A 27,276-nucleotide genomic window follows, 5' to 3' on the forward strand; every position below is an offset into this window, starting at 1 on the left:
TACCCAATACCCACCTCTTGTTTAATATGAGTTGATTGCTGCTTCTTACAAATAGCTTTAGTCTCACTTCTAGTCTTCCTTCCTTTTAGATAAGATTTATTAAGATACCCAGTTATAGAATCATCCCTGCTTGCTGACAGCACCCAGTCCAGAGCAAACCCCTGTTTCCTTGGACTCTTCCCAAAATCACCTAGCCAAAACCTGAATCATGAAAGTCCTTTCTAATACTCTTTTACTGAGACATCCCCCATTTCCCATGTTGTGTGTCTTCCCTTGATTAAATGAGTAATGAATTCACCATGTTCAGCTACGGCTATATTCCTAGTAGTCTTTAGCTGGAGGGTATTGACAGTATTCTTTTGTGTCTGGTTTCTTTCCTTTAACATTCATGAGTTTCATGTTGTTGCATTTCACAGTAGTTCATTTTTGTTATTTAATATGATACTATAGTTACACAACTATTTGGACATTTGAGTTGTTTATAGTTTTAGGGATGTGTTAATGTTGATATACAATATCCTTGTACATGTCTTTTGATGAAAATGAGTATGCATTTTTGTTGAGACTATGCCTGAGATTTACATTAGGAGTTCCCAAGACCACTCACAGTAATCCAAAATTCAGTTGCAGTTGATTATAGCAAAAGGATATAAAGTAAAATCTACAAAGCGAAAAGGCATATGGGGGAAACTCTGGAGGAAACCAGGTACTGTCTTTCAAATGTCCCTCACAGTGGAGTCACACAGGATTTGCTTCATTCACCCAGCAACATGTGTGACAACACATGTGAATTGTTGCCAACCAGGGAGCTCACCAGAGCTTTTGAATCCAGAGTTTTTATTGGGGGTTGGTCACGTAGGCATGTAGACCCCTCCAGAGAAAAAACAGATGTTCACCGTAAATAAATTACTAACATAAACTATCTGCTCAAACTGGTACAGGCTGGCCCAAGGCCTCAGACATGCAAAAACATTCTTATAGACAAAAACATTCCAAGCTCAGATCCCAGGAGCCAGCCAAGAGCCAGTCCTGAAAATAGGCCTTTCTTGGGAATGTGCAACATTTGAGCAAGCTAGGCCTGCCGAGTTAATCTTTTCCTTTACAGAATGAATGTATGGAGGGCATTTGTATGTGCAAATTTAGAAGATAGTGCTAAAGAGTTTCCCAGAGTGATTATACTCTATCACTAGCAGGTGTATGAGAATTTCAGTTACTCTACATTGTCAATATTTGTTGGTCAATCTTTTAAAATTTTAGTCTTTCTTGTAGGAGCGTAGTGATGTTTTATTATGGTTAAAATTTGTATTCCTTAATTACTAATGAGAGTGAACACTTTATGTTATTTGCCACTAAACTATGTTATGAAATGCCATTTCAAGTCTCTTACCCAATTTTCTACTGAATCATTTGCTTTTTCCTTAATGATTTTTAGAAATTCTCTACATATTTTGATGTGTGGAGTTTATATGTATTTCACATATCCTTCTCCCACTTATCTGCCTTGCCTTTTTCTCCATTAAGGCTGTCTTTTCAAGAATAGAAGTTCCTGGGACTTCCCTGGCGGTCCAGTGGTTAAGACTCCATGCTCCCAATGCAGGGGGCACGGGTTCGATCCCCGGTCAGGGAACTAAGGTCCGCATGCTGCATGGCACCGCCAAAAACAAACAAACAAACAAACAAAAAAAGAATAGAAGTTCCTATGCTCAAGCTAATGAATGGTTGCAGGTATGTCTGAGTATAGATCCCTTGTACTGAGATGTCTCTGGAAAGAATGAGATGAAGATTTATTACTTTTTTTGGTCTGCTCAGCGTCTTTAAGCTTTGGAAATGGGCTGTCAGTCATGTAGCCCTGCCTTTCCTGTCATGGGGATGAGGGGAATGAGGGGAGGAGGGACTGGCTGGACTTGGGCTGGCCAATCAGATTACTCAATATCCCTGGGCTTAGTGAATTGTCTGGGAGATCATATGAACCAAGGGGGCCAGAGTATTTTCATAGATTGATATAGATGCTGAGGGAAAGGGGTTCTCTTTCTTCTTACTGGGATTGGAAGCCAAAAGATGATGTAAACCTAGAGCTAATGGAGGCATCTTCCCCACCATTTGGAGAGAGCCTGTCTGAGGATGAAGTCATTGTGATGATAAATTTGAGGACACTTGATAACATGAGGGAAACATATCCTTTTTTATTTCCTTGAGCTATTTTGATTTGGGTCTCTACTATTTACTGTCTGTGTATTTTAACTAATATAATACCAATTACCCAAATTTCTCCTGGTGCTAAAACTGATATTGCCTCTGAAAAATGTTCAGCTGCTAATCAGAAACTAATGTGATTTTTTGAAAAATAAAAACATCTGTTTCTAATTTTTAAAAAGTTCCTAATTCTAATGCCTAGTTTAGTATCCTTTTCTTTACGTTTAGTGGTTTTGTTATACCATTTAATAAATCTTTTTCATAATCCAAGGCCATGAAGATATTCTCCTATGTTATCTATAAAACCTTTATTGCTTTCCTTTTCTCATTTAGATCTGTAGCCTACCTGGAATTGATTTTTTTTATTGTGGTAAAAAATGCATAGCATAAAATTTATAATCTTAAGTATTTTTAACTGTACAGTTCAGTAATATTAAGTATATTGACATTGTTGTGAAACAGATATCCAGGCCTTTTTAATCCTGCAAAATAAACTTTCTACCCATTAAACAACTCCCCATTCCTCCCGTCCCCTCAGCCCCTGACGGCCACCATGCCACTTTCTATCTCGAATTTGACTCTACTCTAGGTACCTAATAAAAGTGGACTCATACAGTATTTGTCTTTCTATGACTGGTTTATTTCATTTAGCATAGTGTCCTCAAGGCTCATCCATGTTGTAGCATATGACAGGATTTCCTTCCTTTTTAAAACTGAATGATACTCATTTATATTTATATACCATATTTTGTTAATTCATTCACCATTGATGGACATCTGGGTTGCTTCTACCTTGTGAATAGTGTTGCTATGAACATGGGTGTGCAAGTATCTCTTTGAGACCCTGCTTTCAATTATTTTGGATATATACCCAGAGGTGGGATTGCTGGATTATATGGTAATCTTATTTTTAATTTTTTGAGGAACTGACATGCTGTTTTCCATAGCAGATGTACCATTTTACAGTTGTACCAACAGTGCACAAGGATTCTAATTTTATACATCCTTGTCAACACTTGTTATTTTCTGTTTTTTTTTTTTTAATAGTAATCCTAATGGGATTACTAATGGGTGTGAGTGGTATCTCATTGTGGTTTTGATATGTATTTCTCTGATGATTAGTGATGTTGAGCATCTTTCCATACGTTTGTTGGCCATTTGTATATCATCTTTGGAGAAATGTCTGTTCAAGTCGTTTGCCTATTTTTTTTTTTTGTTTTTTTTTGTTTTTCAGGGTCTACAAATAATTTTATTGAACAAATAACACAACAGCCTTCCTAGATTGAGGGCTACCCTCCCCAAGCCATTTCTCACACGCTTAAAGCACAGAGTTTGCACAGTAAGGAATTAAAAAAAAAAAAAAAAAAAAAGTCATTTTTATGTAGAAATCAGACTCTGCTCCAACAACATCATGGACTAGACTATTTACAAGTTTTCACATTTTAAGTATTCCTTTATGATTGTTCTCTCCTTTCTGTCCCTACCCAGGGCTCCAGTACTTTTCTCTTACTGATCCTGAAGGGATGGGTATACTGTAGGGGAAGGGGTGGTGGGCTCCTCAGAGCTACTGGCACCAGCCCTAGGGTGCTGTCCCTTATCACACGGTGGTGGATGTGTAAGGGCAAGGGGGATTAGACACGGTAGGTGGGATGTGGCAACACCCCATAGGCACAGGCATCCAGAGCCCTTCCTGATCCCCATCCTATGCCCTCTCAATTGGGGTGGGGGTCAACAACTAGTTGCAGTGGGGAGGGATCAGCCCAGCCCGGGGTAGAAGGAGAAACCTCCCACACTTATTAACAGCCAGCAAACTGTCCATCCATCTGGGGGTGGGAACAGATGGGCAGGTAGGCAGGAAGAATCAGGCTTGTTCTGCCCCCAGCTTCTGTCCAACACAGGAGGAATCGAGGTAGCAAACGGCTGAAATGCTCCAACGAGAGGGTAAGGGAAGTGAGGGAAAGGAAGTTCCCACTTGTGTACAGCTCCCACAGCCCTGGGGCTGGAAAAAGGCAGACCTTACTTGTAAAGTGCTGTAGCCTCCAGCAGGGCTGGGACCTAGGCAAGCTTGGAAGAATGCAGGCCAGGCAAGGGCACAGGAACCAGGCATTCCTGACCAGCATATGCCCTGCCATGCTCCTTGTAGGGATTGCTGGGAAAGGTGGACTGGTAACTCCGCCATCAGCCCTTGCCAGCCACCAGCCACCTCTTGTCCACATACAAACCAACACCCAACCAGCATTGTAGGACTGCCCTGCTCACAGTTGAAGGTTCCGGGCCAGTGGAGTTTATTCATGGTTGTGGCCCCAGCCTAGGTTCCTCAATGGAAGCCACACCTTGAGCCTGGGGGTTTCTTGCTGGGGCAGGGTGTGTTTATGCCTGCCACCCCCCAGGCTCACACCTCATAGAGGATCACAGGGAAATCCACGTGGATGCGGGGGGGATCCAGCTTCACGATGCCCTGAGGAATCAGGTTCTTATGTACCCGCCTCAGCTTGGCCCGCTTCTGCCCGTTCTTGGTGACGATTGTCTCCTCATAGAACTCGTGAGCCAGATCCCCATCCTCGTCATAGAACATGGAGCCGCGGCGCGTGAATACGAAGAGGGGCACGACTCGGCCTCGCGGTCGCACCAAAGCTTGCTCAGCGACAGCCGCCTCCGGGCCGCCGCCCCCCGCCGCCGAGGCGAAGGGCCACAGGCCCCGAGCTTTGGAGCCGCTGGCGCCCATGTCAGGGTCGCCGGCGCATGGCGGGCCCCGCGACAGCTTTGCTCTCACCGGGCCGTCGGAGCCACCATGCCCCGCCTAGGCCTCCGCTCGCAGGTGCCGCCGGCGCCGCCTTCCGCAGGCTCCGCTGTCTCCACGGAAACCTCACTTCCCGTTTGCCTATTTTTTAATCAAGTTAGTTGCTTTTTTATTATTGAGTTCTAGAAGTTCATTATGTATCCTGCATATTAACTCCTTATCAGATATACGATTTGCACGTATTTGCATTTCTTTAGAGTTGGTTTCTGGAGTGGTTTTTTGGTGGGGGAACGTGCATATCTCCCTCTTTCTTTGTATGCCTTGTGGTCTTTTTTTGAGATTTGGGTGTTTGACAAAATAGTCACCTCTCCCATTCTTTATGTACTGGCTTCATGCATGGGGAAGATCTTCACTATCAGACCAGCTAGAGGCACTAAGACTTCTCAAACCTTTTTTGATTTGCCTAGTCACGTTGCAAGTGGCCTGGATATAGGGAGTGGAAAACCACTTTTGCAGGGCCACTTTTGCAGTCTACCACAGGGATGGTTTCAAATCATGGATGATTTTTCTGTAATAGATAAATAATATCTATGTTTCTTCTTATGTCAGTTTGTTGTGTTTTTCAAGAGCTTGTCCATTTCTCCTGATATTTCAAACTCACTGGCAAAACAATTATAGTATCCCCTAACCTTTTAAAATATTGGGTGAAATTCACATGACAATTAATGTTTTTGAAGTTTACAGTTCAGTAACATTCAGTTCATTCACAATGTTAAACAATCACCAACTCTTTCTAGTTTCAGTACTTTTATATCATCTCAGAAGAATAACCTTTCAGTAATCATTCCCTATTCTCCTTCCCCTTACTCTGTGGGAACCACAAATCTGCTTTCTGTCTCCATGGACTTACCTATTGTGAATATTTCATATAAAAGGAGCTGTACAATATGTGTCCCTTTATGTCTGGCTTATTTCACTTGGAATGTTTTTGTGGTCCATGTATCCTCTTTAAGGCTGCATAGTATTCCATTGTATACATATACCACATTTTGCTTATCTATTTGTCCATTGAGGGACAGTTGGGTTATCTCCACCTTTTGGCTATTATGAACAATGCTGCTATGAAAATTCATGTATAAGCTTCTGTGTGGATATATGGTTTCATTTCTCTTGGATATATACCTAGGAGTGGAATTGCTGGGTCATATGGTAATTTTATGTTTATCTTCTTGAGAAACTGCCAAACTGTTTTCCACAGTGGTTGTGCTGTTTTACATTCCCATCAGCAATGCACAAGATTTCTATTTCTCCACTCCTCACCAACACTTGTTTTTTTGTTTTTTTAAAAATTAATTTTATTATTTATTTATTTTTGGCTGTGTTGGATCTTCGTTTCTGTGCGAGGGCTTTCTGTAGTTGCGGCGAGCGGGGACCACTCTTCATCGCGGGGCGCAGGCCTCTCACTGTCGCGGCCTCTCTTGTTGCGGAGCACAGGCTCCAGATGCGCAGGCTCAGTAGCTGTGGCTCACGGGCCCAGTTGCTCCGCGGCATGTGGGATCTTCCCAGACCAGGGCTCGAACCCGTGTCCCCTGCATTGGCAGGCAGATTCTCAACCACTGCACCACCAGGGAAGCCCACCATCACTTGTTATTTCAAGTTTTTTAAATTCCAGCCATCCTAAAGCATGTGAAATGGTATTTTATTGTGGTTTTGATTTGCATTTCCTTACTGACCAATGAATTTGAACATCCTTTCGTGTGCTTGTTGTCCATTTGTATCTATTCAAATGTTTGTTTAAATCCACTGCCCATTTTTTAATTGGGTTGCATTTTTGTTGTTGTTGTTGAGTTCTTTATATGTTCTGGATACCAAACCCTTATCAGATGTATGATTGCAAATATTTTTCCCATTCTGTAGGTTTTCTTTTCATTCTCTTGATAATGCCTTTTGATAGCCAGATACAAAAAGACAAATGTTATATGATACTACTCATTTTAGTTGCCTGGAATAGTCAAATCTATAAAGACAGAAAGTAGAACAGTGGTTATCAGGAGCTGGTGGAAGGAGGGAATTAGAAGTTATTATTTAATGAATGCAGACTTTCAGTAAGGGGTGAAAAACAAGTTCTGGAAATGGATAATGGTGGTGGTTGCACAACAGTGTGAATGCACTTAATGCCACTGAACTGTACACTTGAATATGGTTAAAATGTACTTAACATCAAGCGACATGTATTTTATGTTAAGTATATTTTACCACAATAAAAACAAAAGAAAAAATATAATAATATGTTTCCAAGGATGTGGAGAAATTAGAACCCTAATACAATGCTGGTGGGAACGTAAAATGGTGCAATCACTTTGGAAAACAGTCTGGTAGTTTCTCAAAAAGTTAAACATCAAATGGACAAAGGCCTTGAATAGATATACAGATGGCCAATAAGCATATGAAAAGATGCTGGTCTTATATTCTTTTATTAGATGGTCAGTCAGGTGTGGCTACAAGAATCAGAGGAGAGACTCAGGAATACAAAGTTTCTGGTACTCACAGGTCCTAGAGAGAGGAGCCCATGCAGGGCTACATGAGAATGCCGCCAGGGTGGTCAGTAGGCAGAAGACAGGAACAAGGGGAAGGTTTAAGTCAGAAACTTAATTAAGATTTCCAAGGGAACGGCAAGACAGGGCAGGGTGAACAGTTTAAGACTGGCTATTTTTAGTGATTTTGGTGGGATGTGGGCTATAGGGATGGTCCCTACTTACCTGGTACTTGACTTGGGATGATTAAGGCAAAGGAATATTGTCTACTGTGGTATAGGGGCCAGATAGAGGAGGCTTGGCCCTGGATTATTGGTTAATTTGTATAACAAAAACATCCTTCAGGTGAGGCCCTTTGCTGTCTCTAAGAATTGGCTAGTCCTGGAGGGGCAACCTCTAACCAGAAAGGTTTGGTTTTGTTTTGCTTTTTAATGATGGCAAAACATCATAGTATACAATACAGTGCTCAATATCACTAGTCATTAGGGAAATGCGAAGCAAAATCACAGTGAGATACCTCTTCACACCCACTGGGATAGCTACTATTTTAAAAAGCAAGGAAAGGAAATTACAAGTGTTCGTGAGGATGTGGAGAAATTGGAACCCCCATGCATTGCTGCTGGGAATGTAAACTGATGCAGCCACTTTCTGACAGCTCCTCAAAAAGTTAAACATAGTATTACCACATGACCCAGCATTCTGCTTCTAGGTATATACCCAAAAGGATTGAAAGCAAGGACTCAAACAGATTTTTGTACACCTGTGTTCATGGCAGCATTATTCACAATAGCCAAATGGTGGAAAAAACCCAAATGTCCATTGATGGATGAATGGATAAACAGGTGATATCCACACAATGAAATATTGTTCAGCCTTAAAGAAGAATGAAATTCTGATACATGCTTCAACTTGTATGAAAATTGAAAACATTACACTAAGTGAAATAAGCCAGACACAAAAGGATAAATAGTGTATAATACTCTACTTATGTGAGATGCACAGAATAGGCAAATTCATAGAAAAAAATCAGATTATCAGGGGCTGGGCCATGATTTTATTTCTGTAAAGCTCACAGTTACTCTTATTGGAGGAGAGAGATACTTTTTGACTAGAAGGAGGCACAAGAGAGCCTGCTGGGTCATGTTCTATTTCTCAATCTATGTTCATTCTGTAAAATTTCATTGAGCAGTTCAGCCACAATTTGCACATTTTCCTTTATATGTTATACTTTAATTAAGTTGTACTTAAAATCGGGAGGGGAAGAGATATCTGAATTTCAGTTTTTAAATGCCAGAGTAAAAGATAGCCATTTTCTTATCTTGGAAATCATCTAAACACAATAACCGTAACAAGAAATAGAGACATAAATTCTATGTTTGACACTTGGAGAAATCCACAGCCCCAAACCGCAAGACACTGAGGAAGAGTAGACAAATGCAGTGAAGAGAAAACAAAAATGAGAGGGACTTGTTGAGAGAAAACATTAAGGAATGATCAACAAATGCAGTGAAGGTCAAGGAAAGGTGAGGGGGACACCCAATGTGGATGCTTTTAGGCAAGAACAGAGGATTCTACAGAATTGGCAAGCACTGAGGGCAAAACCAACAGTCTTTTTTTTTCAACTGGTGCTGGAAACCAATTTATTTAACCTAAAAAGTCAGGGACAGAAATGACAGCGTCTGTGGGTAAAACCAACAGTCTGTAACAAGAACAGTACACAGCCAAGTTCCAATAGCTTCCCTAGACAGGGTTTGGCATGAAATATCACAAAACAGGGAAGATGGGGACTAAACACAGACCATTTAAGCCATATTTGTATAATGCTGTTGTGAAGTAGGTTGAAGGAGAGTTTTAGCGATGAAAGCAGCTTTGCAGTGTGGATCTTTGTTAGTTGTAGAGAAGTAAAGGTAAAAAACCCAATTCTCACACACAATTTGTATCATAAAGAGAATTCCTACTAACCTGGAATGTAGCCCTGGTCCTTCCCCAGTGTGAACCTCTTATAAATATTTGACATATGAACAACTCTTCTCTTTCAAAAATGAATAATAAGGCAAAAAGGATCAGCACCAGATGAAAATTTGACCAAGTATATAGCCCTGAATTTAAAAAAAATAATGAAAAAAATCACCTTGAAAAATTATTATAATTATTATTAATTATATAGAAGGAGATATGAAACAGGGCATGTATGTGTTGTTTGCAGTTTTGATACAGGAGACAAGATTTGTCTCCTACCGAGACTTATGAGGTGAGGCATTTCCTTAATGTAGGAAGGGGATTCAAATCCCGGGCAGCCACAAAGAGTAAAACTACTGCTATGTGGAGATGTACAGCGGGAGAAATACATGCACACACAGGGTTTGGTCTCCTTTTCACTGATTTCAACACTTACCAATCTCTGTTAAGTAAATCAGATTTTACTTTCTGTCTTTCTGCCGCAGTACTGATTTTGAGCTCTTCAGTCTAGTTTAACTAAATATCTTAACGGAGTGAAGGTGTGACATACTTCCTTGTTGTTAGCCTCCCCTTTGCTTTACAGGTCTGCTTCTCTACACAGAATATGATTGTCCTAGCCTTGCTTTCCTTTTCTCATCGTGTCCATTTTATTTATTTATTTATTTATTTATTTATTTATTTATTTATTTATTTATGGCTGCGTTGAGTCTTCATTGCAGTGCGCAGGCTTCTCATTGCGGTGGCTTCTCTTGTTTCAGAGCATGGGCTCTAGGTGGGCGGGCTTCAGTAGTTGTGGCATGCAGGCTCAATAGTTGTGGCGCACGGGCTTAGTTGCTCTGCGGCATGGATCTTCCCGGACAAGGGCTCGAACCCATGTCCCCTGCATTGGCAGGCGGATTCTTAACCACTGCGCTACCAGGGAAGCCCCCCATTTTTAAAAAGGAAAATAAGGCAAAGCACTTGTATCTGCAACATGCTTTTTCTAGAATGGCCTTCGAGGCAAGAAAAAGAGATCATGATTAGAGGTCTTTGAAAATGTGCTATATTCTTTCATTCATATGTACACACACACACACACACACACACACATTATAAGCCTTACTAATGTTGGGGCCAGGGAGAATTTCTTAGATTTTCTACCTTTTTTTTTTGGCTACTTGGCACCAATTGGTTCCTTCATGAACATTTCAAAGTGCAATTAAGCAAAAGGGAACACTTTTTCAAAAAGCTATGTAATTTCTTATCAAAAAATAATTTTAAATTCTTGAATTATTTTATTTCCAACAGTAGAACTGAATAGAATGAATAACAGTATTCTATAAGGTAATGTCATATGTAGCCCTGAAGGGTCAGCAGGTTCAAATCAGGGAGGGCCAGATGGAGTTGCTTCTTCTGCTTCTCTGCTCAGTGTATACTGTAAGTTGGCCTCAGAAACTGTTCTCAGTCCATCATCTGTAAAAATGGAGACCACTATGAAAGGATCTCTTCATTCATTTCCTTTTTTTATCCAACTGTGTTCATCCCTGGATCCAGGATATACAGATGATTAAAGGTTTATCCTTCTCCTTAAGAAGTATGCTGAAAATAGATCTGTAATTAACTATAATTCAACGTGATAACTGCCATAGAAGTAGGGTATTTGGGATGCCATGTGGACACAGAAATGGCACTACTGGATTCTCATGTTTAAAGGATAAGTAAAAGTTCCCTAGTTTGAGGGGCTTCCCTGGTGGCGCAGTGGTTAAGAATCTGCTTGCCAACGCAGGGGACACGAGTTCGAGCCCTGGTCTGGGAAGGTCCCACATGCCGCGGAGCAACTAAGCCCGTGAGCCACAACTACTGAGCCTGCGCGTCTGGAGCCTGTGCTGCGCAACAAGAGAGGCCGTGACAGTGAGAGGCCCGCGCACCGCGATGAAGAGTGGCCCCCGCTCGCCGCAACTGGAGAAAGCTCTCGCACAGAAACGAAGACCCAACACAGCCAAAAATAAATAAATAAATTTATAAAAAAAAAAAAAAATTCCCTAGTTTGAGAAAAGAAGGAAAAAGCACCCCAGTGAAGGAAATTGATGAAATTATTATTGACTGTATTTGTATGTATGAACTATCCTTCACTGTTTCTGAAAACTATGTTCATTACAGTTACCTTTGAATAGAAATGACTTAGCATTCTTGCCTGATAAGTGTCCCATAGTAAAATGATGCGATTTCTTAATCATTCTGCATGCTAAACTTTTCTCCCCAGGAAATCAAAGTCCTAATGCTATAATTGCTATATTTATACTGCTTTCTGTAGAGGTTCCTATAGTTACTACATGTTCACAATTCAATTTACATTCCAATCCATCGTGTCCAACTTCACCCAAAAGTCAATACACTTTTTTAAAAAAACATTATTGGAGGAGCAGATCATGCTTCTGAGCTGATTAATATTTTTTCTTCTTGATATAGAGAGTATAGTATTAATAACATTTGTCCGTTGTTTCTAGCACAAGATTATTGAATGCTTCAGGGGCCTAGTCTGAGACTTGCAAAGCTGCCAAAATATTTTAAGACAAATGAGAATATGTAAACATACATGTTATCAGCTGTTTCATATTTGTGTTTTAGAGATAATGAGTCTCTAGTGGGCCACAAGAGCCCAGTGGGATTAAAGATGTAAATTTCAAAATCTAGATTCCTTCCTACATTATCATATGTGGCTGGAGTTGTGTTTTCTCTGCATGTGAAACTATCAAGTCATTGTTTCTCAAGGGGGAATGCTCTGTCTATTAATAAAAATAATGAATTGCATAACAAATAACAGCAGGCCAAGCATGGACCAGTGATGAAAGTTTGTCATGAACTGAGGATTATGAATAATCCAATTCTGTGCACTTGAGCACACTTGGAAAGAGGATGGCAAGAAGAAAGAGGGAAGGGAGGGAAGGAAGGGAGAGAGGGAGGGAGGGAAGAGAAGGAGGGAGGGAGAGAGGAAGGATTAACTATATTATAGAGTTTACAGTGAGTTTACAGAAAGGAGGAATAAATTAGGTCTGAGCTTACAGTGAAATTTGAATTCACAACCAGGGGTTATGAGACTAATCTTTTAACCCTTAGAGAGAGAGAGAGAGAAAGAGTGTGTGTGTGTGTGTGTGTGTGTGTGTGTGTACACATATGTGTATATGTACCTACACTTTGAGCAAAACAATTTATATGTACACACATACACTTCGAAGAAAACAATGAGCAAAAGCAACACCTTGAAGTCTGCAGTGCGCATAGTATGGTCATTAGTATGTGTTTCTGGAGATTGTTTAAAATTCTCTTATTTTGAAAGAATGTTTTGAGTTAAATCAGCAATTGGTACTTCACAGCCTACAGGCCAAATCTGGCCTGCCACTTGTTTTATAAATAAAGTTTTAGTAGAACACACTACACTCATTTATTTACATGTTGTCTATGTCTGCTTTCACACTACACAAGCAGAGTTGAATAGTTGGGAAAGTGACTGTAGCCCACAAAGCATAAAATATTTACTCTCTGGCCTTTTACAGAGTAGGATGCCAACCCCTGAGTTTAATCCTCAATTTCAGCCCCTTCACAAATTATATATTTCTTATAATCTAATGAGCTTTCTAAGGCTAATATATTTGTTCTGTTGAAAATTGTTTGGATCTCTCTGATTTTTTCCCAACTTTTTCATACTTACAGAAAAATTTGGAAAACATCTGTATACCTGTAACAGATTCATTAGTTAAAATTTTGCCATATTTGCTTCATCTCTCTATGTACATGTATACACACATGATTTCTTTGTTTTGTTTTGTTTTGTTTGCTGTTGAATTATTTGAAAGTTGCAGATATTATGCTCCTTCAGCACACATCTCTAAGAATAAGAGCATTTCCTACATAAGTCATTGTTTTAAAATTTAAATATACATGTACGGGCTTTTTGTTTATGTGTAAGAACCATTTCATTTCTATAGCATTTTATTCAACCCTGTGATCCTATTTATAAATGGGAATTCCAAGTATAGTAATTATTTATCTATTGATTATAACCTGAATAATGGTCCCCTAAAGATTTCCATGTCCTAATCCCTGGAATCTGTAAACACGTTCATTACCTTATATGTCAAAAGGGACTTTGTACATGTGACTAAGGAATCTTAAATGAAGAGATTATCCTGTATTACCTGGGTGGGCCCAGTGTAATCACAAGGGTCCTTATAAGAGGGAGGCAGGAGAGTTAAAAGGCAGAGAAGGTGATATGACATTGGAAGCAAAATCAGTGAAAGAAATGTGACAGCGCTACGCTTCTAGCGTTGAAGATGGCAAGGCTAAGAATTTTCAAACCCATTTCAAAACCAGCAACTCATGGCTCCTTTTTTTTTTTTTTTTTTTAAACAATGTTTCCCTCAATATCTCTCTTCTCTTGCATATTTTACTATAATTATCAAGAAGAAACCTAGTGATACCTTCAATACTTTGCTTGGAAGTTTCCTTAGCTGGACCATCCAGTTCGTTCGGCTCATTTTCTACTTTCTGTATAACTGCAGGTGACAGGGTTGCTAAACTTTCTGTTACTGTGTTTTAAGATCCCCCTACCTCTAGTGTCTAATCAGGTGTCCCTGCATTCCTTAAAACCTGCACAGGTAGCCTCCTCAACATCTAAAATCTACTGCAATTCATGTCAATTTAGGCTTTTACTGCTGCTCTCCTTAAAGTCCCTCTAGCTACCTCCTCCTGCCCAGTTCCAAAACTTCTGCCACATTTTAGGTGTTTGTTACGTTATCACCCCACTTATGACACCAAAATCTGTATTAGTTATTTACTTAGCCATAGCAAATTACCCTAAAATTTAGGGTAATTAGCTTAAAACAACAAATGTATTATCTCCCAGTTTCTGTAGATTAGGAATCCAGGTGCAGTTTATCTAGATACCTTGGGTCAAGGTCTTTCATGAGGGTGTGGTCAAACCGTGAGCCAGGACTGCAGTCATCTCAAGGTTCAGTTGGGAGAGGATCCCTTTCCAAACTCCCTCCTGTGAGTGTGGGCAGGCCTCGGGTCCTTGCTGGCCGTTGGCTGGAGATATCAGTTCTTTTGCCACTTGGGCCTCTCTATAAGGCAGTTCACAACATGCAGCTGGCTTCCTTCCAATCAAATAAGCAAGAAAGAGTACCCAAGACAGAAGAAACACTTTTGTGACCTAATCTCAGAAATAACATCCCATCACTTTTGCCATATTCTAGTTGTTAGAAGCAAGTCACTAGATCCAGCTCACACTTAAAGGAAGGGGATTACACATGTCATGGATACCAGAAGCAGGGATCATGGGGGCTCAATCTAAGGGAATGTGGCCACAAACACTTTTAGCATGAAAATAATTTAGAAAAAGTTTAATATTCTCCGTAAGATCAAGCCAGATTCAGAGTTAGGCCTCATAACATGTCTGACACTTTCTCCTGTAAATTGTAGAAGCTTGACTGTCTGAAACCCTTGGGGAACCCATCATTCTAGAAAGTCAGGTTTCTGGACAGATTTGTCCCATTTAAGACCAAACCTTAATATTTTGGTGTAGAATTCCTCTGCATTTTGATGACATATTTCTTTACCTTCTTAAATAAATAATTGATCATAATTTAAATTTTCATTTCATCCAAAGGAAATTACTGCATGTGTTATAAAGAGAAAAATGCCCATCTTCTCTTTATATAGGATATAGAACTGTTGGTCCCTTTCTTAAAGAACTCAAGGCTTCCTGTCTGCCTTTTATAATTTCTGTGTCTTCCTTTGTTTCATTTGTCACTTCTCAGTTATCAGTACTTGCCCATTGCCTTCCTGTTTGCTGTATCTGACGGCTACATGTTGAGACCAGATAACTTACGATGGTTAAAACTGTGTAAAGGAAAAGGGACCTAATGGAGGACTGGATCTGCAGTCTTCAAGTGTGTTAACGACACCCATTTTAGCTGCTTGGAGACTTTTGCTTACACCTTAATTGTAAACTATTACTACAGGTGAGGCTGTGGTAACAGGTGAGGTGATACTGGGCATAGTTGGTCAGTGGCTGATTAATCTTGTAAGAAAGCTGAAAGTGGCCTGAGGACAAGTAACAAGAATGATGCATTGCTTGCTTCAGCCAGTATTCAGAACCCCTTCTTTCTTGGGTTTTTGAAACTTCACAGGCAGCTTAGATAAATTCTCCTCCCTTCTCTAGCTCTGTAGTCTAGGTAATTCCACAATTGAAGGCTTCGCTTATAACAGAGTTAATTATATCTCACTCCAGAAATTTGAATCTGACTTTAGTCTATAAACCCAAAACAGCAAATACAATTTACTTTTCTATTTGACTTATTTCTTTTGAAATGGTATACGTCACCAGCCAAAACCTCTCAAATGGAAGCGTGCTATCACTATCACAAGTAAAAGCTATAAGGCAGGGTTAAATATGCGGACCTCACATCTTTATATGCATTTCTTTTAGACCTTGTTTAGTGTTTTGCTCTGTGAGAAGATCAAGAGCAGTGTGGTAATCTTTACAAATTGTTAGACACAGACCAGGAGGCCTGCTAGAGGGGGCAAGGGTGGAACTGAGAAAGTATTCCTTGTGGTATTCAGGCTTTGAGAAACTTCTTTGAGAATCGCAAAATGTTAGAGCTTGGAAGGGAGTGGTTAAAAAAAAACCCTTAGTCCTTTTCCCTCAGCTCCAGTGTCTTGCGAATAGTTAACAATACAGCTAAAGGTTATGGGAAGTACACATCTCTCCTTCTTATCTTTTTTCTCTGCATAACATAGAATTCCTTTTCCAGTAGTAATGTGTTCCTTTACTTAGGAGTCTTATAAATAATGGTTTCCAGCTTCTGCAAAGCTTCCAGCCACACGTTACTCACATGGACCTCAGAGAACATACATACTATGAGTACACCCTCACCACATGTTTCTTTAAAACTAAGTACTGTTGGGTCCTTTAATTTTAGCACCTCTTCTTCTCCTTTTCTATCTCCAGCTTTGCAGAGACCACCAAACTAGAGACCCCAAACCCGTTTGTCACCACTAAAACATAATATATGAAGATGGAAAGCTGTTGTAGGAATAGAAATGACTTAGCGGAGTGGAAGATAGCTGAATTTATATGCCTGAAAAAAGGGGGATGCAAGCAAGCAGAGGAACAAGAAACAAGCCAGTTCACCCTGAACCCTACAAAAGCTCAGGGGTTTGGAAACATCAGGTATTAGGGGAGGGGGATGAGGTCTGATACTAAAAAGAGAGAGATCGAAAGTCTGTATAGAGCAGTTAGACTTCCAGATCACCACCCTTCCCCTCCCCTTGCAGAAGAAGTACATTCTCTTAGAGGGAAAACAGGGACGTTAGGAATAGAGTTAGGGCTCCAAATTGAAAACCAGAGCATTAACTGAAACTCTGCTTTCTGAAAAAATAAATTATCATTAGATGATGCCTCAATCCTCTACCTCTACCCAGCTGAAGAATGCTGGTACCAAGGTAAGAGATTGTGGTGCTTTCTCTACGTTCTTAACTACCCCCCAAAAAAGCCTACAAACATGATACATGGAGAACCCTGACCAAAAAAAAGCTGGCTGAGGAAGTATACCTGAAATTAGACTCAACCCTCATAAACAGAACTCTGCTTCATAGCCAAGACTCACTGGACGTTTGTAGAACATCTCTAACATGAAAGAGACTAAAAGAAAGATAAAAAAGAACCTCAGAGGAAACAAAGTGTAAAGAGCAAAAGAAACGTAAATGAACTATAATTAACGTTCTTAAAAAGTAGAACAGGGACTTCCCTGGTGGCGCAGTGGTTAAGAATCCACCTGCCAATGCAGGGGACACAGGTTTGAGCCCTATTCCAGGCAGATCCCAGATGCCGCGGGGCAGCTAAGCCCATGCACCACAACGACTGATCCTGTGCTCTAGAGCCCACGAGCCACAACTGCTGAGCCTGCCTGCTGCAACTACTGAAGCCCGCGTGCCTGGAGCCCGTGCTCCACAACAAGAGAAGCCACTGCAATGAAAAGCCCACACACTGCAACAAAGAGTAGCCCCCGCTCGACACAACCAGAGAAAACCTGCACACAGCAACGAAGACCCAATGCATCCATAAATAAATAAATAAATAAATAAATAAATAAATTTATTTTTTAAAAAAAAAAGTAGAACAAAAAGACCAAGAGATGACTTGGAGAGGAAAAAAAAATTAGAGGCTTAATTCAAGTGGCCTAACATTTGACTAATCGGAGTCCAAGAAAAATAGAGAAAATGATGAGTGGGAAATTATCAAAGTAATAATTTAAGGATATTCCCAAGAACAGAAGGACATGCATCTCCAGTACCAATGAGTGAAGAAAATGAGCCTCATCAAGGCACCTTATTATAAAATTATAGAACCACCAGGGATAAAGAGAAAACTCTTAAATCTTGCAGAGTGAAAACAAAGGTCACATACAAAGGACCAGGAATTAGAATGATACCAGCCTTGTCAACAGAAACATGGGAAAATAGAAGACAATGGAGCAATGCCGTAATTTCAGAGAGAAAATTACTATATCCTAGAATTATATAACCAGATGAACTTTCAGCCAGGTGTTAGGATAAGATAAAGACATTTTCAGACATGCAAAAAGACAAATACTGTATATTATCACTTATATGTGGAACCAAAAAAAATAAAGCAAGCTAGAGAATATAACGAAAAGAAACAGACTCACAGATACGGAAAACAAACTACTGCTTACCAGTGGGGAGAGGGAAGGGGGGCGGGGCAAGATAGAGGTAAGGGATTAAAAGGTACAAACTACTATTGTAAAATAAATAAGTTACAAAGATACATTGTACACCACAGAGAATATAGCCAACATTTTATAATAACTATAAACGGAGTATAATCTTTAAAAATTATGAATCACTATGTTGTACACCTGAAACTTATGTAATACTGTAAATCAACTATACCTCAATTTTTTTTTTTTTTTTGACAGGAAAGTAGGATTTATTGGTGGGCATGAGTAAGGAGGGGACAGTGCCAAGGCTGTCATGCGGGCAGGGCCCGCCATTCGTCCAGGGGCCACGATTAGGGATGTATTTGACCCCACAGCCTTCTGGGATGAGCCGCTTTTCTGGCACCATGTTTTCAAATTCATCTGCGTTAAACTCAGTGAATCCCCACTTGGAGATGTGGATCTTCTGGCAGCCAGGGAACTTAACTTGGCCCTGCAGAGGGCCTCAAGCACATGCTCCTTGTTCTGCAGCTTGGTGCAGATGGACGTTATGACTTAGCCTGTGTGGACCCTGGCCACTGTGCCCTGGGGCTTTCCAAAGGCACCGCGCATACCTGTCTGGAGCCTAGAGTGGGGACAGCATGCCAGTCGTTAATGTCCACTGGAAGGGGCTGTCTCCCAGGTCCCTTAGGGCAACGCATACAGGCAACAGGCTGCACACACTACTGAGGAGGCTGCTGTTTGCAGCCACTGTGTGCCGGGCCCCCGCGGGGATATACCTCAATTTTTAGAAGAAAGAAAGAAAGGGAAAACGGGGAAAATGGGCAAAAGATCTGAATAGACACACCTTGCCGAAGGAAAATATACCAGTGGCAACTAAGCATATGAAAAGGTGCTCAACATTGTATGTCATTAGGAAAATGCAAATTAAAACAACGAGATACAGCTACACACCTAGTAGAATGGCCAAAATCCAAAACACTGACACCACCATATCATTGTGAGGATGTGGAGTAACAGAAACCTCATACACTGCTGGCGGGAATGCAAAATGGTACAGCCACTTGGAAGACAGCTTGGCAGTTTCTTATAAGATTAAACATACACTTACCTTGTAATCCAGCGGTCACATTCCTTGGTATTTACCCACATGAGTTGAAAACTTATGTTCACACAAAACCTGTACACAGATGTTTACAGCAGCTTTGTTCATAATTGCTAGAACTTGTAATTTGTAAGCCACCAAGATGTCCTTCAGTAGGTGAATGGGTAAATAAATATCCAGACAATGGAACATTATTCAATGATTAAAAGAAGTGAGTTATCAAGTTGCAAAAATACATAGAGGAACCTTAAGTGCATATTACTAAGTGAAAGAAGCCAGTCAAAAGGCTGCATACTGTACGATTCCAACTCTATGGAGATAGTAAAAAGATTGGGGGAAGGTAGGGAGGGCTAAATAGATGGAGCACAGGGGATTTTTATGCTAGTGGAACTATTCTGTGTGCTACTGTAATGGTGGATACATGTGTCAAAACCCATAGAAAGTACAACACAGAGAGTGAACCCTAGTGCAAACTAAAACTTCAGTTAATAACAGTATATCTATACTGGTTTGTTAATTGTAACAAATGTACCACAGTAACGCAGGATGTTAATAATTGGGGAAAAGTGTAGGAGAGGGAGAGGAAGTATATGGGGACTCTGCTTTCAACTCAGTTTTTCCTGTAAACCTAAAACTGCTCTACAAATAAAGTCTATTAATTTAAAAAGTATACGAGGCAATTATTAACTCTAGCTAAAACAGCACAAATTGTGTAAGAAAATGTAACTGTGGTATTTATATTGTCATAATAATGAAAACTTACAGAATGTGGCTTTAAACAAAAATTATTGTGTAAGTTTTGAGAGACTAGAGGAAGGGAAGTATTACAACCTAATATCCTCATCTGTCATAATAGAAAGTCTATGTAACAGAAGTGAACATCTGAACATGTTCCTATCCAAAGGCGTTTCCTCCCATGTGTACCCAAGCCCATCTCCCTGTTTCCTGCATCATCACATTTTGCATTCCAGCAGAATCTTTCCCATCAACAAACAAATATGCCTTTCATTCTTCTATCTTAACGCGCGCACACACACACACACACACACGTGCGCGCGCACACACACACACCCCTACATTTATGCCAGGTGCCCTGCCACTGCCATTCCATTTCTTTGCTTCCCTTTACTTAAAAGCTCGTTTTCTGTACTCCTGTCTCCAGTTCCACTCCCTCTATTTTTTGTTACATTCACTCCATTCAGAATTTCACAACTACCATTCTACTTAATTTGCTCTTGTCAAGGTGACAGTGACCTTCACGTTGCTTAGCCAATGGTCAGTTATCATCTTGTCTCCCAGCCTCTTTTGATACAATTGATTACTCCCTCCTTGATATGTTTCCTTCACCTGGCTTCTAGACACCACTTTTTAAATTTTTCCTTCTGTGTCATTGGTGGCCTCTTCTCAGTCTTCTTTGCTGATTCTTCCTTTTCTCCCTGACCTCTTAATGTTAGGATTCCCCCATATCTCAGTCTTAAGTCCTCGGCTCTTCTCTCTCTACCCTGAGCACCTGGCTTATCTCATCAGGTATCAAGTTTTAAATACCATCTATAAGTTGATGATTCTCAAATTTATAGATCCCAGCCCAGACCTCTTCCATGAACCCTAGATTTGTATATCTAACTGGCTACTTGACATTTTCATTTATTGTCTAATAGACATCTGAAGCTTAACATTTCTGAAATTGAACCCCTGAAAATCTGCTATATCCAGAACCTTTCCCAACTGAGTTGATGGCAACTTCATATTTCCAGTTGGTAGTTGCTTAGGCCAAAAACCTTGGAGTCATCCTTGACTCCCCTCTGCTCTCTCACATTCCACATCCAGTCTGTTAGGAAATCTAGACATGATTAGGAAAAAAAAATCCACAAACGTACCACTTCTCACCACCTCCACCGCTGCCTCCTTGTCATCCTGTCTTGTCTGGATTACTGCTGTTGCCTCCGCACTTCTGCCCTTGGCCCTTTACAGTCTAAACAGAGCAATTAGGATGGCCCTTTTAAAATCTAAGCCCCATCATGGTACAGTAGCCTCCCATTTCACTACACTGGACAAATTAACTTAATTTCTCTGTGCCTCAGTTGCTTCATCTGTAAAAAGAGAAAAATACCTCCCTCAGGAGATTGTGGGATTTGATAAGGTGATACATGTGAAACGCATGCTCAACACTAACCTGATGCAGAGAAAATAATAACGTTTAGCTGCTGTTCGTATTATTTTTATTGCCAATGCACCCTCTAAATCAGAAGCCTACTTTTGTTTCCTTGTTGTTCTTCAGTGCTTGAGGTGGGAGGGCTCTGTAGGAGCATTTGGATTCTGACTGCTTAGCTCATTTCTGTCTAGCAAAATCCTCAGTTCATTAGTACCAGAGATTAGTATGTCCAGAAACACTGTTCCTTTAGCCAGAGGAAATTCCACTCCCAACTTTGCTGTTTTTATTAAGTGATGCCATACTTGGTTTCCTGCACTAAATAGGAACTGCTTTGTCAGTAGAAAGTGTTCTTTTTGTCAGTACTGTAGTTCCTAACTTTTGAAGCATTTTTTCCCTAAAGGATAATGAGAGGAGACAGCTTCCCACTTATTTTTTGATTGAGCCTTTTGTCTGATGTCTTATCCTGAACCCCCCCCTTTTTTTTTATTACATTTGTAACATCACATATTTAAGGTTTTGGTTTTTTCCCCCCTTCATATAAGCCTTACCTCTCTGGAACTGTTGATTTCTGGAAGACACTTGTAATATTTAATGTTCCCACTCGTATTTTCTGTCATGCCTTACAACAAACCAAAAAGAGAAGGGAAAATGTAACAGTCAGATTTGCTAATAGTAGTAAAATGCAAAGAGCGTGGTATAATGGGCCATGCTCATTGGGCTAATATAATGGGCTGAGCCAGGGCCTTCTGAGCCTCACTCTGCCGCTGACTAGCTGTATGACCCCGTGGCCTTGCGTTGAACCTTCTGCTTGAATTCTAGCAGAAGAGGCTAGCTAAGAGAGAGGAGAGTTGGTTTCTGAGAGGATGTGAGGAATATAAGAAAAGTTTCTTAGGGACCAAACCCACTAACACTGGAAGAGGCACTGGGGCAAACACACTTGTTCTGGTTCGGTAAAGGAGCCAAGGCACAGGACCCTAGGCCTGGGCAGCTTATGCTTAGAGGCTTGGAGGATGGGGGTTGGGACTCAGTTCCCTGAGTAGAGGGAGAAGGAAAGACACTTGAGAATCTGGTAAAAAGCAAAAACAAAAAACCTATTCTAATGGCTTGAGCCCCTGCTTTGGATATAGTGTCTGCTTGTCCCACAGATAGTGGAGACAGGCACAGTGGAAGTCAGTGTTAACATGATATACACACACACTTCCTACATCAGAAAGCTGAAACAGTAATACAGTGTTATATGTCAATTATATCTCAGTAAAACTGGGGGGAAATGAAGAAAGCTGGAACAATCTCTGGACTGTGGTGCTGGGGTAAAGCAAACAGGATTCTGACATGCAGATTCTTCAGGGAGCAGTTAGGCCAGCCCTCCAGTGACCTGGGACTCTTTGAGGGTGTGAAGGTTTCGAGACACTCCTAGCAGCTGCATTGTTGTTATCCTGCACTCACCTCAGCTTCCAGTGCGATGCATGTCTAAAGAAATATCTTATGCATAAGCCTCTTCTCTCTGCTTTAATTTAGCCTTCCTAGAACTGTAGCAGAGACCCTAAAGAATAGACCAGGTTTCAGAAATTGCAGAGAAAGAGACAGGAAAACAGTGCATTCATTCTCTCAATCTCAGAAGGAATACTGCTACTTTTAGAAGTGGATCAGTCATCTTATAACCACGTAAAAATCCTTTAGGTTTCTAGGCTTTAGTATTCACCATTTAGAAGATTTCTTTGTGCTCTGAGGGGCTACCCAGTGACTCTCTCCCCAGTGACAATCCATAGTTTCTTCCTGTAGTTTCTCGAGTCCAGCAGTTGATGGAGACCTTCTTCACTCTTGATTGACATGAATAGTTCCCAGTTTTTTTCTGTTGTTGACAGTGTTGAAACAAATATCTTTGCACTTAAAGTGTGTGTGTATGTGTGTGTGAAAGAGAGAGCAAGACAGAGCGAGTGTAGTAAATTCCTAAGCTACTGGCTTAATTTGTTCAGTTTTGTTATTGAAGTATAACATACATAGAGAAAAGTATCCAAGTCATAGCTCAATAAATGATCACAAAGTGAACACATCTTTATAATCGCTACCCATATCAAGACAGAAAATTACCAGCACCCTGAAGCCTCTCTCATCCCCCTCCCAATCACTACCACCCTGCTCCTCCCCAGAGTAAACAGTATCCCAATTTCTAACATCAGAGTTGCTTTGCCTATTTTTGAGCTTTAAAAGTTTTAAATGGAGACATGTGTCAATCGTATATTATTTTTTGAGATCTGGCTTGTTTCTCCTCATCATTATGTGTTGGGATTCATCTACATTGTTGGTTTAGTAGTAGTTCATTTTTTAAATTGCAGTATGGTATATCATTATATACATAAACACATTTATTTATTTGTTCTAACTGTACTGCTCTGCAGTGCCACCTTTGTCATAAACGAGTTATCTCTAAATGGGGGTCTGTTTCTGGACTCTTCATTTTGTTTCATTAATATATTTGTCTATCTTCGTGCCAAAACCTTACCGTCTTGATTATAGCTGCGTTTTTTGTATGTATAGCTGTATAATATTCTATTATGATAGAATAAGTCCTTCCACTTTGTTCTTTTTAAGATTATCTTGATTATTCTTGGCCCTATGCATTTCCATAAAACTTTTACAGTCAGCTTGAAATTACCCCTACCCCTACCCCTACCCCAAAAAGCATGCTAGAATTTTTATTGGAAATCCTTTGAGGAGAATGGACAGCTTTACTATGTTGAATGTTACAATCCCTGAAAGTGGTATGTCTCTCTATTTATTTGGTTTTTAATTTCTCTCAATAATATTTTATAGTTTTCTATGTAAAGATCTTACACATCTTTTAAAAAACTATTTCCTAATTATTGCTGCTATTAGAAACATAATTTTATATGTTGAAAAGAGTAAGTTTTTGATTATAAGATTTTATAAGGTTAAAAGTATGTATCATTTTAAGAACCACCTAATATTCAAATTATTATGGGAATATTGGGTACATTAAGAAAAGTAAAGCTGAATTAAATCCAGAGTTGTAAGGTTGGAGATGTCAGAAGGAAATCAGGAGGAGCCTATTCCTAAATTATGTGAATTCTGTGTTGGTTGCTGGAGAGAGAAGGCCTAGGGCTTGCTTTCTCTCTCAGCTAAAATGATTGGAACTTGGAATGTTAGGATGCTTTTCTTTCTTCTTCAGAGACTCTACGCCCTCTCCCAGCCAGCCCACAATTTGGGAGCACCCAGGCAACAGTAGAGCAGGTGGGGTCAGAGTGAATAGGGATTTCACTCAGTCCTCAACTCAGGCTGCTTCTGAACTGACGGGCTTCCCTCCCATTCTAAAACTTGACAAGGGGCTTCCCTGGTGGCGCAGTGGTTGAGAATCTGCTTGCCAATGCAGGGGACACGGGTTCGAGCCCTGGTCTGGGAAGATCCCATATGCTGCGGAGCACCTGGGCCCGTGAGCCACAGTTACTGAGCCTGCGCGTCTGGAGCCTGTGCTCCGCAACAAGAGAGGCCGCGATAGTGGGAGGCCCACGCACCGCGATGAAGAGTGGCCCCCGCTTGCCACAACTAGAGAAAGCTTGCGCACAGCAACGAAGACCCAACGCAGCCAAAAATAAATAAATAAATAAATTTAAACACCCTCCTCTCACCCCTAGTGATCCATCTCCTGTCCCTATAATTTAAAAAAAAAAAAAAACAACTTGCCAAGAATGAAGCAGTGAACCCATCCACTATCAGTCCTTGCAAGCATCCCAAAGTGATGATGACAGTACCTGTTTCCTTAAACTCATACTTGGCTTTGTTTTTCCAGGTCTATAAAGGAGAATTTCAGCTACCTGAATTTCTTAAAGGAAAACCTCAGGTACTGTGTCTGCTTCCTCCTCTTGATACACAATAATAGATTGGCTCTTGCATTGAAGTAATCTTTTCAAAGAGATAATGCTATGTGCTGGTGGTAGAAAGACTGGCTTCTGCAGGGAGATCAGCTCAGTGCTTTGTGACCACCTAGAGGGGTGGGATAGGGAGGGTGGGAGGGAGACGCCAGAGGGAGGATATGTGAGGATATATGTATATGTATAGCTGATTCACTTTGTTATAAAGCAGAAACTAACACACCATTGTAAAGCAATTATACTCCAAAAAAGATGTTAAAAAACAAAAAAAAAGACAGAAAGACTGGCTTCTGGTAATTGTTGGTTTTAACAATCTGTGTTAAGCAGATTTGTTAAATTTAACAATTTAACACAGTCTGAATTTCAGAGGGCTCAGTGTCTTCCAAAAGTAGGGAAATACTTTATTGATAACTAAAATCTGATTGCTTGAGGTCGCTCACAAGCCACACAGTATTCCACATATAAGGAGCCTGCCTTGGTGAATCTGCTCCAGGCTTCTGAGACCTAACTTGAAATAAAAATGTACAGCTACCCTTTGTTCTTATTACATGTACATCCATGGCCTTTTCATTTTTCTCATTTGGAGCCTAGAAGACTTGTGAATACATTATACACACAGCCATTGGCCCTCAACTGCTAAGTCCCCCAAGTTGGTAATGGATGGTATGAGTTTGAAGTTTATAACTTCTACTTTTTAAAAAATTAATTCAAACAGATCCAGAGTTCTCCTTGTAATGTCACACTGTCACTTGCTTGGATTCCAATATTGTTTCTTGAGTTGAAGAGAAATAGGTGATGTTACGGCCGACAGGCCTAGAGTAGCCCAGAGTGTCCTGCGTGAGCGCATCACCTGCCATTCCTATGTAGTAGTGGGAAGAAATCAATGACTACAGCCTGAGTCCAGCAGAAGACTTCCCTGTCCAGCATGGTGATAATACATGTTGCCTCCAGGCTGCTGCTATCAGTGATTCGCTTGTTAATAGGAAATGAAGACCCAGCACTGAACTCAGTTTCTAAAAGTGTTCCAGATCTGGGTTGTTGAGGGGAACCTCGCAGATTGTGTGAAGTCGTGTTGCCTAAAGCAAGCCTAGAATACATGGGCTTCTCTGTAAGAGCAGCTGTGTCTCACACCAGGATTGAAGGCTCTGTCTTCTCAGATCCTTGTCTCATAACAACCATCAATAACTGATACATATTACTTGAGTATTTTAAACTACTTTCATGGTATATGCTTATTAACATATATTTAATTTTAATCCATCCATTCATTCATTTATTCAACAAATGTCTACTGAATTACTTTTATGTGTGAGAAATTGAAATAAGGCCTCAAGAGTCAGAGAAAAAAAAAAGATCTTCTCAAAGGAACTCCTTATCTATCCAAAAGACTCTGATCAACTTTTGCAGACAAAGGGGCACAGGGGCCCTGAGCCTTGGCTGGGCAAGATGTGCTAGAAACCTGGATGGATTCGTGAACAAGTTGTCACTCACTTACAGGCTATGGTAACTGGAGCCAGAGAATAATCCAAGAGGCAGAGTCTTGAAGAAATGTCAAATCCAAAGGCCGTTTTGCATAGTAAGTCTGAAGGAGTCAAGAAAGGGAATTTGAGACTAAAACTAAAGGGACACCCCTGCTTCACAGCATACATAAAAATCATTTCCAGGTTGATTATAGGCCTAAATGTGAAAGGCAAAATAATAAAGTTTCTAGGAGGCAATAAAGGAGAATATCTTCATGACCTTAAGAGGGAGGGATTTCTTAAGTGAGTTATAAAAAATACTGATCATTAACTTAATTTAATTAATTTATTTATTTAAACATCTTTATTGGAGTATAATTGCTTTACAGTGGTGTGTTAGTTTCTGCTTTATAACAAAGTGAATCAGCTGTACATATACATATATCCCCATATCTCCTCCCTGTTGCGTCTCCACCCTCCCTATCCCACCCCTCTAGGTGGTCACAAAGCACGGAGCTAATCTCCC

General features: G+C 40.4%; 2 protein-coding genes and 1 pseudogene across 4 annotated transcripts in view; 1 reads left to right on the forward strand and 2 right to left on the reverse strand.

The window, feature by feature from the left end:
- Nucleotides 1–27,276, forward strand: part of TPST1 (tyrosylprotein sulfotransferase 1) — a 116,864-nt gene that overhangs the window by 84,901 nt on the left and 4,687 nt on the right. For all 3 annotated transcript variants that reach the window (XM_059897827.1, XM_059897829.1, XM_059897828.1), the window contains exon 4: nucleotides 25,209–25,259. In XM_059897827.1, the coding sequence (XP_059753810.1) occupies nucleotides 25,209–25,259 (51 nt within the window). The remainder of the gene's footprint in view (nucleotides 1–25,208; nucleotides 25,260–27,276) is intronic.
- On the reverse strand, nucleotides 3,431–4,991 carry LOC132348820 (tumor suppressor candidate 2-like). The gene has a single exon (XM_059896729.1). The coding sequence runs from the start codon at nucleotides 4,916–4,918 to the stop codon at nucleotides 4,586–4,588; it is 333 nt and encodes a 110-aa protein (XP_059752712.1). The 5' UTR covers nucleotides 4,919–4,991; the 3' UTR covers nucleotides 3,431–4,585.
- LOC132350106 (small nucleolar RNA SNORA70) lies at nucleotides 18,813–18,927 on the reverse strand (annotated as a pseudogene).

This window comes from Balaenoptera ricei, chromosome 15 (genome assembly GCF_028023285.1).
Source record: "Balaenoptera ricei isolate mBalRic1 chromosome 15, mBalRic1.hap2, whole genome shotgun sequence".
In the NCBI taxonomy this organism is placed as follows: domain Eukaryota; kingdom Metazoa; phylum Chordata; class Mammalia; order Artiodactyla; family Balaenopteridae; genus Balaenoptera; species Balaenoptera ricei.

Excerpts from the sequence above, each read along its gene's own strand:
- LOC132348820 (XM_059896729.1), bottom strand. The coding sequence starts at position 4,918 with ATGGGCGCCAGCGGCTCCAAAGCTCGGGGCCTGTGGCCCTTCGCCTCG.